Here is a 12,395-nt window from a genome sequence, read left to right on the forward strand (position 1 = left end):
AGTAACCGAGAAATTTCAAATTTAACTCAAAAACGGTAAGTTGTGGGTTCACTTTCAGAAGTTCTTGGACGTAAATTTGCAGCACACATCAAGTAAGTATTGACAACTTAACGTTTTTGAAATAAATCAAAAAATCACTTGGTTACTTGCTCTTGTCTTTGAATAACCCTCTAATTTTTTTTTGAAAAATAAATGAAATGTAAAGATTTCACTACAGATCACTTGTAGCCGTCATTGAAATTTGAGCCGATTCGGACCACCGGAGGGTGATATAAAAATCTCCAAACTAGGGCATTTTTTATGGAAAAAACGGCATTTGGTTATTGTAACTTAAGTCGCTGACTATATGTGACAAGGTTGCATGAGTTTGAGTCTCAATATAGCACCTCATTTCGAATAGGCGACGCAGATTTCGACTCATAATTTCCAAGATTCTTCAAAAACTGGTATACGGTATGTTAACAATTCTCGATTACTTTTACGACGTAAGTAACTTCATACAGTTTTGAGAAAGTTTATTAAGAAGAATCACAACCTTTCTTCTAAAACTGTTTTGAAATGACATTTTTTTACCGAGTATATCGCTTAGATTTTGCATGCAATCAGCTCGCGTTAAAACACTAGGTAGCTCCTCAGGGTGTCGACTCAATTTTGAAAATAAAATTCCCTGACTTTCCCTGACCTTCCAGTCGTTTTCCAGAAAAAATCCAGACCATGCTGATTTGTTGGTTTGGTATGTTTTAGATCGTATGAAACTGAGAAAAAGCTTTTTCCTTAAATACACATAACACAACTTTCTTGAGCGTTTATTCAAGATGATATGATATTTGATTATTTACTTTTAAACTTCATAATTCATAGCAGTAAAAGTTAAGTATAAGCTCAGAAAATTCTGAATCACGTATTGACCATATCATTTGGAACTTTCAAGCGCAAAATATACATTTAAAATTGTAAAAAAAAGAAGTACTCGGATACTAAACTACTACTGGAGCTTGCTTGTCCGTTGTCTAGTGTTAAGTTACAGTCTGTCCAGCTAAATAACTGAAGACGGTCTCCGTGTCTTCATATAAAAAATACTTCTTCAGGGACTTTTCTTCACTTCTCCCATAAACAACTTTTTTTTTCTATTTTTTGGTGGAAGAATCTAATTTTTGTACAATGTAACGAAACCAGAGAAGTTTTTTCTTATTAGTGTGATCAAGGAAGAGTCCTTTTACATATCAGAACGATTGTCAGCCATTCAAATTCACTAGATTTCACGAAAGTGTTCATGTTGTCTGATACTATTTCGTCCCAATGGATCATTGAAATAACTAAAACGGCCACTATGGAAAGTATAGATAGCGCCACCGTAGCCTTGTGTGTTTGACAGAACAGCAATGCTGTCAGAATGTTAAATTCCATATACAGTGGCGCCTTTGTTTTGTGCGGTGAGCAATTGCAAAATCTACCTTCAATGATCCATTTTCGAACAAGTTTTATGACATTTAGTGTGACTATCATTACCGTGAATAAAAGCAGCACGTCGTACTTATATAAATTTTGAACACTAGCCGAGGATAACTGAATTTGAAAAATGAATCATTATTAATCTTTAAGGTTTATTACAGGAATACGTCACCAGATTTTTTTTTCAGGAGCCGCAAAGAATTTTTTGGATAATGTTTTCATTTTTTCATAGAATACTGCCAACAGCTTTTCACGATGGTTCGTTACAGGTTATTTATTTTACCTAATATTTTAGGATCGGATCATATTAAATCGGATTTTTTCCCTGAAGAATTCATCAAGAAATTTCTAACAGAATGCATTTTGGGATTGAATAACGCTCCAATAATAAGTTTTCAGATACTCTTCTTGAGTTTGTCGTATCTTTAGCAAAGCTCGGAGGAACTCCTCTAAGAATGTTTCTATGAGTATCTCCAAGTAATCTGTCAAACTGTCAAGACACATATTCCTTGAAAACAAATTCCGCAAATTTTAGCTTTCAAGCATTTTCTGGAATTTCATAAGAATTTCGGTTGAGGAAGGATCTTAAGAATATCTGGATAATTTCATGAGTATCCTAGGAAAAAACATACTGGACATATTTGTTAGTAAGCTGTAAAAATCCTGAAGTAACGTTTGAATTCTAATTCAGGAAATTTAAAAAAAAATTGGAAATTTGAAATATAGCCAAATGAAAAAATATCAGTATAAGAGCACTTTGCGATATTATCTTAATACGTACTATTTCCAGTAACAACCTGATAAAAAAAAACAGTAAATATCCTGTTCTGCAGATTTGTTCTCTTGAAATGAAATGAAATGAAATGCTTCATTGTTTTTCCTCTATTTATGGTTTTACCAGTTTCACTAAAATATTGAGCAAACTCGTCAAAATTGACATAATTTCATGAAGTGAACTCCATTTTTTCTCAAGATTTTGAGAAAAATAAGCGGAACTAGGCAACGAGTTGATTAAGTTTTACGCGGAAAAATGCATTTTGAGCTTTAGAACGAAACATTAGACAAAAACGGTCTTCTACAAAGTTGTTTGTATTAGTAAGGCCCTTGGTTTGGTGTTATTGCAAATTACGGTGGACCACATTTTCATAGAAATTGTGTAACTAACTTTCTTATTTGTAGAAATTATATTATACATGCTTCAGCAAAATTGTAGACCATTCAATTTCAAGCAACTTTGCTAAAAAAAGTTTTTTTGTATCTCTTAAATTGACCGATTTAGAGCTCTTTTCCTACTGCGACATAGGGTGGTCCGAACAAAACTGGTTTTCTGGCTCTAGAGTTTTCAATTCAAATTTCTCATCAAAGTAGTCTGTAAAACACTTTTAGAACTTTGAAAAATGCGTAATTTGGTGAGTGAAGAAACTCTCTATCTCCTTCCGTTTGGGAGTTATTGTTGTTTTACTTTCAAAAACATGCGTACTTTGATTGATAATATCTCTGATTGGGGCAAACATAAAACATATCTTTTAACGGCATTCAAAAGACTGTATATTATATAAAAAAATTACAGATGTGTTATTTTTGTAACTCTAATAATGTAGAGTATTTTTTTATCTTATTTTTGAGTTATTTTCCACTCCCTGTTTCATTCGCTCTTTCTATTGTTGTCAGAGAGCGAAGAGCAAAACAACCCAAAAACAGAACCTTGGTGCGTTATCTCAAATTTGAGTAAGTGGCATAGTACTGTAAGTTGAGTGATTTGATCTGCCGGTTGAGTGAAAAGACAATTACACAATTTCTATGAAAATGTGGTCCACCCTAATTTTCAATAACACCAAACAAAGGGCCTTACTAATACAAACAACTTTGTAGAAGACCGGTTTTGTCTAATGTTTCATTCTAAAGCTCAAAATGCATCTTTCCGCGTAAAACTGATTCCTGGACCATAGTGCAATGGAGCGGCGAAAGTAGCGGTTAGGTTGCGAAAGTGGAGAATCTTACTTTCGTCGTTTTGTAAATCCGGAAATTAAACGTTCTAAAAGTGAAAAATCAAGTTGGTTTAGAGCGGAACGTGTAGAATTTCGTCTGCGAAACACGTAGGATAAGTCTGTTTGAATAAGTCTTCGAGAATTAATATTCTGGGGCAAAGTTACCTATTGATTTTAGAACAATTGCTAAATGGTCCAAACAAGATGCGTGCTTGCAACAAGTTGCTTCATAAAGAATGGCTTGTCATAAACGTTCGATAGGCGTTTTGTTGACATTTTTGCCATTCGCATGATAAATTAATGACGAACCTCTGCTTTATCGAACAGGGTGGTGAAACGGCTTGCAAGACGTTATGTCTATTGATTCAGCAATGGTATAAACAGTTACACAGTTAATTGTCCAGTTCTAGGCAATAGTCCATTTTACGAAACGGCAACACTGATGATATTGCTGTTACTTTCACACGTTACGACACCGCCTCCTGTCAAATTTTCATTCATAAAATGTGCGATCAGCTATTCTAAAACGTCTCGTAATTTTACTATTCCCACCTAAGGAATCTTGCTGTTATAAGGTTTTGAAGTTTTGAAGTTTACACAGAGATAATGAAAAACTCATATTAGAGTATTTTTTTATCTTATTTTTGAGTTATTTTCCATTCCCTGTTTCATTCGCTCTTTCTATTGTTGTCAGAGAGCGAAGAGCAAAACAACCCAAAAACAGAACCTTAGTGCGTTATCTCAAATTTGAGTAAGTGGCATAGTACTGTAAGTTGAGTGATTTGATTTGCCGGTTGAGTGAAAGGAACGTAGCCGGTAGATATTTTTTTCGCATGGCTTCATATGGAAACTACTTCTTCCCCCATTAATTCAAAAATTAGGTTAACGCACGAACCACCCGTCTTGAGTGGAATGAACCCACTTTTGAGTACTTTATTTTGTCCGTGTACACTTGCACGACGAAACATGTCTCATATTTACAAATTTTAATTCAAGGTGCGAAAGTATGTGCCCCGGTAGGGATCGAACCCACGACTCCCTGTGCAATTAATATGAGCATCGGTCTCTCAACCGTAAACAATCGGCCTTGATCCGTAGGTACATTTAGGTGTGGCATAAGGCATACAGTCACCCCACAGTTAGGGAGAGATAGCATACAGATATGGATCAAAGATGGCTTAAACGGAGAATATCTCATCAAATAGAGCCATACTGTAGAGTTACAATTACGCAGGACACATTTTATCTACGTAGTCAATAAATCTGTACAGCATTGCAATCAATCATAACATCTTCTAGCATATTTTATTCGTCCGTATGAAATAAAATGTTATCCGTATTCATAGAATCGGTGATTCATAACTGTGGGGCATTGAAACCCGTACAACAGTTATGAATCAACTATCAGACGATATCGGAAAAAAACGCCGAAACGTATACTTTCAGTAACACACCATTCGTTTGCTTCATGGATAAATTGCTTTTATAGTGTTCTGATCCATAATATGAGTCGATTTGATCCATAAGGGATCATTCAAATATTACGTAACGCAATATGGGGAGGGAGGGGGTCTTATATAGTGTTACGATCCACACACAAATTTAAAATTTCCCATACAAAAGCTGTTGCGTGGGGGAGGGAAGGGGTCTCAAATTGGCAAATTTTGCGGAGCGTCTGTACTCCACGTTAGGAGCGGCTCACAACAGCGTCTGTTCCCCATGTCAGGGGCGGCTGATCATCGTCCGAGTGCCAGAGAAGGACTCTAAGCTAAACTGCGCACTATGGCCCTCCGAACATTTAGGAGGAATGGTCCTCCGGAAATCTAGGGGGTTGGTGTCAGGCCCTGCAAGCCAACCGTAAAAACACATCAGCACAGGAACGTCAACGAGAGAATACGGACCGGAACAATCGGCAAAGACCACAGCGACGAAAATGGACTAGCGATTGGAAACTCGGTACGTGGAACTGCAAATCTCTCAACTTCATTGGAAGTACTCGCATATTCTCCGATGTACTGAAGACCCGCGGTTTCGACATCGTAGCGCTGCAGGAGGTGTGCTGGACAGGAGCATTGGTGCGAACGTTTAGAGGTAATCATACCATCTACCAGAGCTGCGGCAACACACGCGAGCTGGGAACAGCTTTCATAGTGATGGGTGATATGCAAAGGCGCGTGATCGGGTGGTGGCCGATCAATGAACGAATGTGCAAAATAAGAATCAAAGGCCGATTCTTTAACTTCAGCATAATCAACGTGCATAGCCCACACTCCGGAAGCACTGATAATGACAAGGACGCATTTTACGCGCAGCTCGAACGCGAGTACGACCGCTGCCCAAGCCACGACGTCAAGATCATCATAGGAGATTTGAACGCTCATGTTGGCCAGGAGGAGGAGTTCAGACCGACGATTGGAAAGTTCAGCGCCCACCGGCTGACGAACGAGAACGGCCTACGACTGATAGATTTTGCCGCCTCCAAGAACATGGCCATTCGTAGCACCTATTTCCAGCACAGCCTCCCGTATCGGTACACCTGGAGATCACCTCAGCAGACAGAATCGCAAATCGACCACGTTTTGATCGATGGACGGCACTTCTCCGACATAACCGACGTCAGAACCTATCGTGGCGCCAACATTGACTCCGACCACTACCTGGTGATGGTGAAACTGCGCCCAAAACTATCCGTCATCAACAATGTACGGTACCGACGCCCGCCCCGGTACAATCTCGAGCGGCTGAAACAACCGGATGTCGCCAATGCGTACGCGCAGCATCTTGAGGCAGCGTTGCCGGATGAGGGCGAGCTCGATAGGGCCCCTCTTGAGGACTGCTGGAGGACAGTCAAAGCAGCCATTAACGACGCTGCCGAAAGCGTTGTCGGATATGTGGAACGGAGCTCAAGAAACGATTGGTTCGACGAGGAGTGCCAGGAGGTTTTAGAGGAGAAGAATGCAGCGCGGGCTGCAATGCTGCAGCATGGTACGCGGCAAAACGTGGAACGATACAGACTGAAGCGGAAACAGCAAACCCGCCTATTCCGGGACAAAAAGCGCCGCCTGGAAGAGGTGGAATGCCAAGAGATGGAGTTGCTGTACCGTTCTCAAGAAACGCGGAAGTTCTATCAGAAGCTCAACACATCCCGCAAAGGCTTCGTGCCGCGAGCTGAGATGTGCCGGGATAAGGATGGGAGCATCTTGTCGGACGGACGCGAGGTGATCGAAAGGTGGAAGCAGCACTACGATGAACACCTGAATGGCGCAGAGAACACAGGCACAGAAGGTCAGGACAGCGAAGGCGATGGCTACGTCAGCACAGCGGACAGCGGAAATCAACCAGCTCCCACGATGGGGGAAGTTAAGGATGCCATTCAACAGCTCAAGAACAACAAAGCCGCTGGCAAGGATGGTATCGGAGCCGAACTCATCAAGATGGGCCCGGACAGGTTGGCCGCTTGTCTGCATCGGCTGATAGTCAGAATCTGGGAAACGGAACAGCTACCGGAGGAGTGGAAGCAAGGCGTTATATGCCCTATCTACAAAAAGGGCGACAAACTGGAGTGTGAAAATTATCGTGCATTCACCATCCTAAACGCCGCCTATAAAGTGCTATCCCAGATTCTCTTCCGTCGTCTATCACCTATAGCAAACGAGTTCGTGGGAAGTTATCAAGCAGGTTTCATCGACGGCCGCTCGACAACGGACCAGATCTTTTCCGTGCGGCAAATCCTCCAGAAATGCCGTGAGTACCAGGTCCCTACGCACCATTTGTTCATCGATTTCAAGGCGGCATACGATAGTATCGACCGCATAGAGCTATGGAAAATCATGGACGAGAACAGCTTTCCCGGGAAGCTCACAAGATTGATCAGAGCAACGATGGACGGTGTGCAAAACTGCGTGAAGATCTCGGGCGTACACTCCAGTTCGTTCGAGTCTCGGCGGGGACTACGACAGGGCGACGGACTTTCGTGCCTGTTGTTCAATATTGCGCTTGAAGGTGTCATGCGGAGAGCCGGACTTAACAGTCGAGGCACAATTTTCACGAGATCCGGACAATTTGTTTGCTTCGCGGACGACATGGATATTATTGGGAGAAAATTTGAAACGGTGGCAGATTTGTTCACCCGCCTGAAACGCGAAGCAACAAGAGTCGGGCTAATGGTGAATGCGTCGAAAACAAAGTACATGCTGGTTGGCGGAACTGAGCGCCTGAAGAACTGTTAGTCGGGAAATACGAAGGCGCATCATCAGCGGAAGTCGTGCCTACTATGGGCTCCAGAAGAAACTGCGGTCAAGAAAGATTCACCCCCGCACCAAATGCACGATGTACAAAACGCTCATAAGACCGGTAGTCCTCTATGGGCATGAGGCGTGGACTATGCTCGAGGAGGACTTGCAAGCTCTTGGGGTTTTCGAACGCCGAGTGCTAAGGACGATCTTCGGCGGCGTGCAGGAGAACGGCGTGTGGCGGCGAAGGATGAACCACGAGCTCGCTCAACTCTACGGCGAACCCAGTATCGTGAAGGTAGCTAAAGCTGGAAGGATACGCTGGGTAGGGCATGTTGCAAGAATGCCGGACAACAACCCTGTAAAGATGGTGTTCGCCACGAATCCGGTCGGAACAAGAAGGCGTGGGGCGCAGCGAGCTAGGTGGATTGACCAGGTACACCAGGACCTGGAGAGCGTGGGTCACAGTCGAGGATGGAGAGAAGCGGCCATGAACCGAGGGAATTGGCGAAATATTGTTGGCGAGGCTTTATCAATATAATTGATGTAAAGCCAAATAAGTAAGTAAGTAAGTAGTAGCGTTACGTAATATTTGAATGAACCCTAATGAGGACCCTCCCAGGGTAGACAATCGTCATCGTCAAATGGAAAAAGTCGTCGACGAAACTAAAAAAAGAATCGTCATCGTCACTCAACCAGCGTTGGATGACGATTTGCTGCAGTGGTCCGCTACAAAGGCTCGGCGTCATAACGAACAAATAAGCCTCCTTCGTTACGGTCAAATCTTCGTTCGGGAGCTCTGAGCCGACTAAAAATATGAACCGTGGCGTCGAATCATAAGCATAAGCAACATAAATAGTAAGGCTTTTATTTGGATCAAGGATTGTTTTGTGATTGATTCACCGATAAACATGTTGGGTAAGATGATTATGATTATTGTCATAATGAAAAATAATAGCAGATAATTCTAGGCGACAGACGAATCTTCAACGATTTTGCTCTTTGATTTTGCAACCTTTGATTTTGTTTGATTCAAACTAATGATTGGCAATTTCAAATTAATGATTCTAGATTGAAACAACCTAAGAATTTTGTTGTTTCTAGATCTGTCAAATGAACAAGATTTGGTTGAATTTATATGTAAACCTCCTGAAAAAATTACCCAAAAATTTAGTTTGTTCCAAACAACGTGAAAAGTTAAAGCAAACTAAAATGTTGTTTGTGCAAAATTTAACCTAAGGTTTTGGTTGAATTTAACCAAGATTTGGTTGTATCTACTATTTATTTTTCTCCGTGAAAAAGTTGTTCGTTGACGATTTTGGATTGACTTTCGTCGTGCATTCTTTCGTCGATGACGAGACGACGGCCTGCCAGAGTTAATATACTGGATGACGATGTCTTTTTTTATTTCGTCATCGCACTGTGACGAATCTGACGATTGCCTGCCCTGGACCCTCCTGTTCCACTGATCCACATCTGTGGGATGGACAACGTTTGAAATTTTTATCGAAATCGACACTTTTTCGTAAATAACCGCGATTTTTTATGTGTATTCCCGAAAACAACTATATTCAGCACTGCCAGGCGAGTAATTTTGTTTTGTACAAGGTCACCATGATTTGTAGTCATATTTTGTTCTAAAATATGATCCTTAGCTGATCCATACCTGTGGGGTCACTGACTGTAATTTCAACAAACCTAGATTTTATGAACATTACAACAGCAAGAGTTCAAAGTCAAAGTCTAATACAAGACACTGAAGACGGCCTTACAGTTGAGGTCGAAATACGCGTATCTGTCAAAAGATACCAACTCTAGTGGAACTACGTTTTTTTTTCATTTACTTATAGGTATTCCACTAAACAGCTCAAAGATTTATTATCAAAAGATCAAAGTTTCCAGAGGAAAATTATTCCAAACTAGTTATACTTTGCTTACGCTGAAAACTTAGCTATTTTGGCCGTTCAGAGACGCCATATTAGGTTCTGGAAGTTCTGGAAGCTTTGCATGAAATGAACGATTTTCCTATTGCTCTAGAAGCCTTTCATTTTATTTTTTTTCCTGGCTGATTAAAAGATGGCCAAACATAATTTCAGATTGATTTTAACCGTCTAGAACGCAGTCTAGAACGTTTAGCAAAGCAAAGCAAACATTTGGACATATTTCATGAAATCCTATCGTTCCAAACCTGACTCATTTTTGATGACCTCACCATACATGGATGCATTTTATGTAATAGTTTATAGTATGTGTTCAAGACGATTCCTGTAGGCTGTAATGTCAAATGAACAGCTTCTCCCCACAAAATGTCACCTTTTTCACTTCTAATCTTACCACAATTATCGAAAATAATATCTTGGCCTTGAGTTGGTGGGCATGCTTCAGCTGCGGTAGACTGTTGAGCGAATCCAGCGTGTCGATCCGGTTCTTGCTGTACATCACTCCGTACTGTCGCACCAATTCGGAACTGGACCGTGTCCGCGAGCAGCACACCCATCGATCCAATCGGGTACGATTACGAAAAAAAAATGGATGGAAAGCGAAAGAAACGGAAAATTGGCAACGGTTGATTAGTTGACACTCCAGCTAATGATGAAACATGCGACCTTCTCTCAGACAGCCAGACTTGACTCGCTGCATTCGATCTGCGACGATCGAAGCATGAGACAAGCTCTGGGATTGAGAGCAAAAGCGAACTTTGTATTAGTTTGTTATGGAATGTGATTATGAACCCTTTCCAAGGTTCAATTTTGGGGTAAATACTTAGTTTCGTCTGTATCGGAGTCAGAGTGGTAACCATCGCTTCCGCTGCCGCAACCATTGCTCGTGGGGCTGCTCGGAGCCGAGAGGGGTCCCATCAGTCCCAGGACGGCCTCACAACCGCGGGAGTAGTTCATCAACAGGCCAGCTGCAGGTCTGTGGTTGGAAGGGTATGTGTTTGCGGAAGAAACGGGAAGGGTTAGCTATAGCGTTGAGTGAATCATTCTACATAACCATTACAATTTATTAGCTTCTAATTTCTGACTAGATTACTGACTAAAACTTTGAAAAGAATTAGTTGGACACTTTCAAATTATTCACTCAACTATGACGCAATGACCTTCGATCGAAGGTCACATTCTAGATTTTTACCTCTCCTCCGTGTTCGCCGAGGTGTCGATTCGTCGGATCTGCCCCACGCAAAACAGCACCTCCTTATCGTTTTGGACCCGCTGCGATAGATTCTCCAGCAGTTGACTAAGCTGTTTCAGAGCCGGTTTGTCCAGCATGGTGAGCAGGGTTTTGTTGTCGATCAGTCGCTGCTGGATGTCCCCGTGACTGATGGCCAGCAGTCGCTGGTGGGACGATTGGGCAGGATCTGGATTCACCGTGACGGTGCTCAGTTCTTCCAGCTTGTGGATGGCCGTTTTGTAGGTTTCGATGTGTCGCTGAAGTTCGTTCTTCAACGCTATGTGTAACGAAATGAGCGAGCCGCTGTGATCGGCTGTCAAACCGTGAACACCGAGGCCTTCAATCGCTTGATCCAATTGTTTTCGGCGAGCCATTAGGGCGTCCCGTAACGAGGGCTGCCAAGTTCCGATGGCTTGGGCCAGTTTGGTACATCTTTGCCGGAGGCCTGATTCGTGTGGATTACTGAACAGCTTCACAAGGTGCCACATGATGGCCTCGCTGGGGACCTCGGGCTTTGGGTTGGGTATCACCGTATTTAACCTGTAAGATCAAAACAGAAAAACGAATTATGAATGGTTGAAACCAAACGACGTGCGACATGAGATGTGTGGAGATAATAATGACTGACTCAAATTGTTTTCGTTTATTGAGTCGGCACAAATTGGCCGCGCGGGAAATCAATTGCCGACAATGCGAAGTGCTAATGCAATAATGTGTAAGATGATGAAAGAAATGATGAACGGCTGTGGGATAATTGCGAGGCGCGGTTGAAAATTACCGCCATATGATCATCGCATTAATCAGTCAATGGTTTAGCTTTGAACAGAATCAAATGGAGGTGAACCATATGGGGTTGCAATATTGATTTTGAAATAGATGCTAGTTATTTGGTGTGTAGATTAAAATGGACAAAATTATGACCGATTACAGAACATTTGAAGAAAAGCGAGGTTTAGTAATGAATACAAAATCAAATTTGTATCAACCAAATATGTATGAGAGATAATCTTCTTCTTTATTCAGATATTACGTCCCCAAGGGGTAGGGAGTCTAATGGTTTAAAAAGCAGAAGGTTATGGGTTCAATCCCAGGTTCGTCTCTTTCCTCATACTTTGTAGTTGTATCTTTCACTTGCTTCTATCTTTCACTCTTAATCTATCATTTATAGCACTAATAATTCATTCGTTCATAGCTGAGACGAGGCTTACGAAGTTAGTCTTCTTCTTCTTCTGTGATTGCTGATTTTTTTTCTTATTCCACTCAGTGTTTACATCAATTATGCGCAAGCCGTTCAAACCTTTACATGATGATCTCAGCAAAAAAATATTGCGTTTGCATTACACATAAGCATATACAGTCGGCTCTCCATAACTCGATAATCAAGGGACAATCGACTTATAGAATTATTGAGTTATAGAAAATACCGACACAAAAAAATCACAAAATCGAAGGAACAAATTTTTGTATTTCCATGATCATTTTTGTAAAAAAGCAATATTATTTTGTTGATAGTATCTTACAAACTATTATTGGAAACCTTTTTTCGATATGC

General features: G+C 41.4%; 1 protein-coding gene across 5 annotated transcripts in view; it reads right to left on the minus strand.

The window, feature by feature from the left end:
• LOC5580169 overlaps positions 1-12,395 on the minus strand; it is a 160,156-nt gene that overhangs the window by 22,354 nt on the left and 125,407 nt on the right. For all 5 annotated transcript variants that reach the window (XM_021837245.1, XM_021837244.1, XM_021837243.1 and 2 more), the window contains 3 exons: positions 10,805-11,383; positions 10,436-10,588; positions 10,007-10,139 (listed from right to left, as the gene is read on the minus strand). In XM_021837245.1, the coding sequence (XP_021692937.1) occupies positions 10,007-10,139; positions 10,436-10,588; positions 10,805-11,383 (865 nt within the window). The remainder of the gene's footprint in view (positions 1-10,006; positions 10,140-10,435; positions 10,589-10,804; positions 11,384-12,395) is intronic.

The sequence above is a fragment of the Aedes aegypti genome, chromosome 1 (assembly GCF_002204515.2).
Source record: "Aedes aegypti strain LVP_AGWG chromosome 1, AaegL5.0 Primary Assembly, whole genome shotgun sequence".
NCBI classification, from domain to species: Eukaryota; Metazoa; Arthropoda; class Insecta; order Diptera; family Culicidae; genus Aedes; species Aedes aegypti.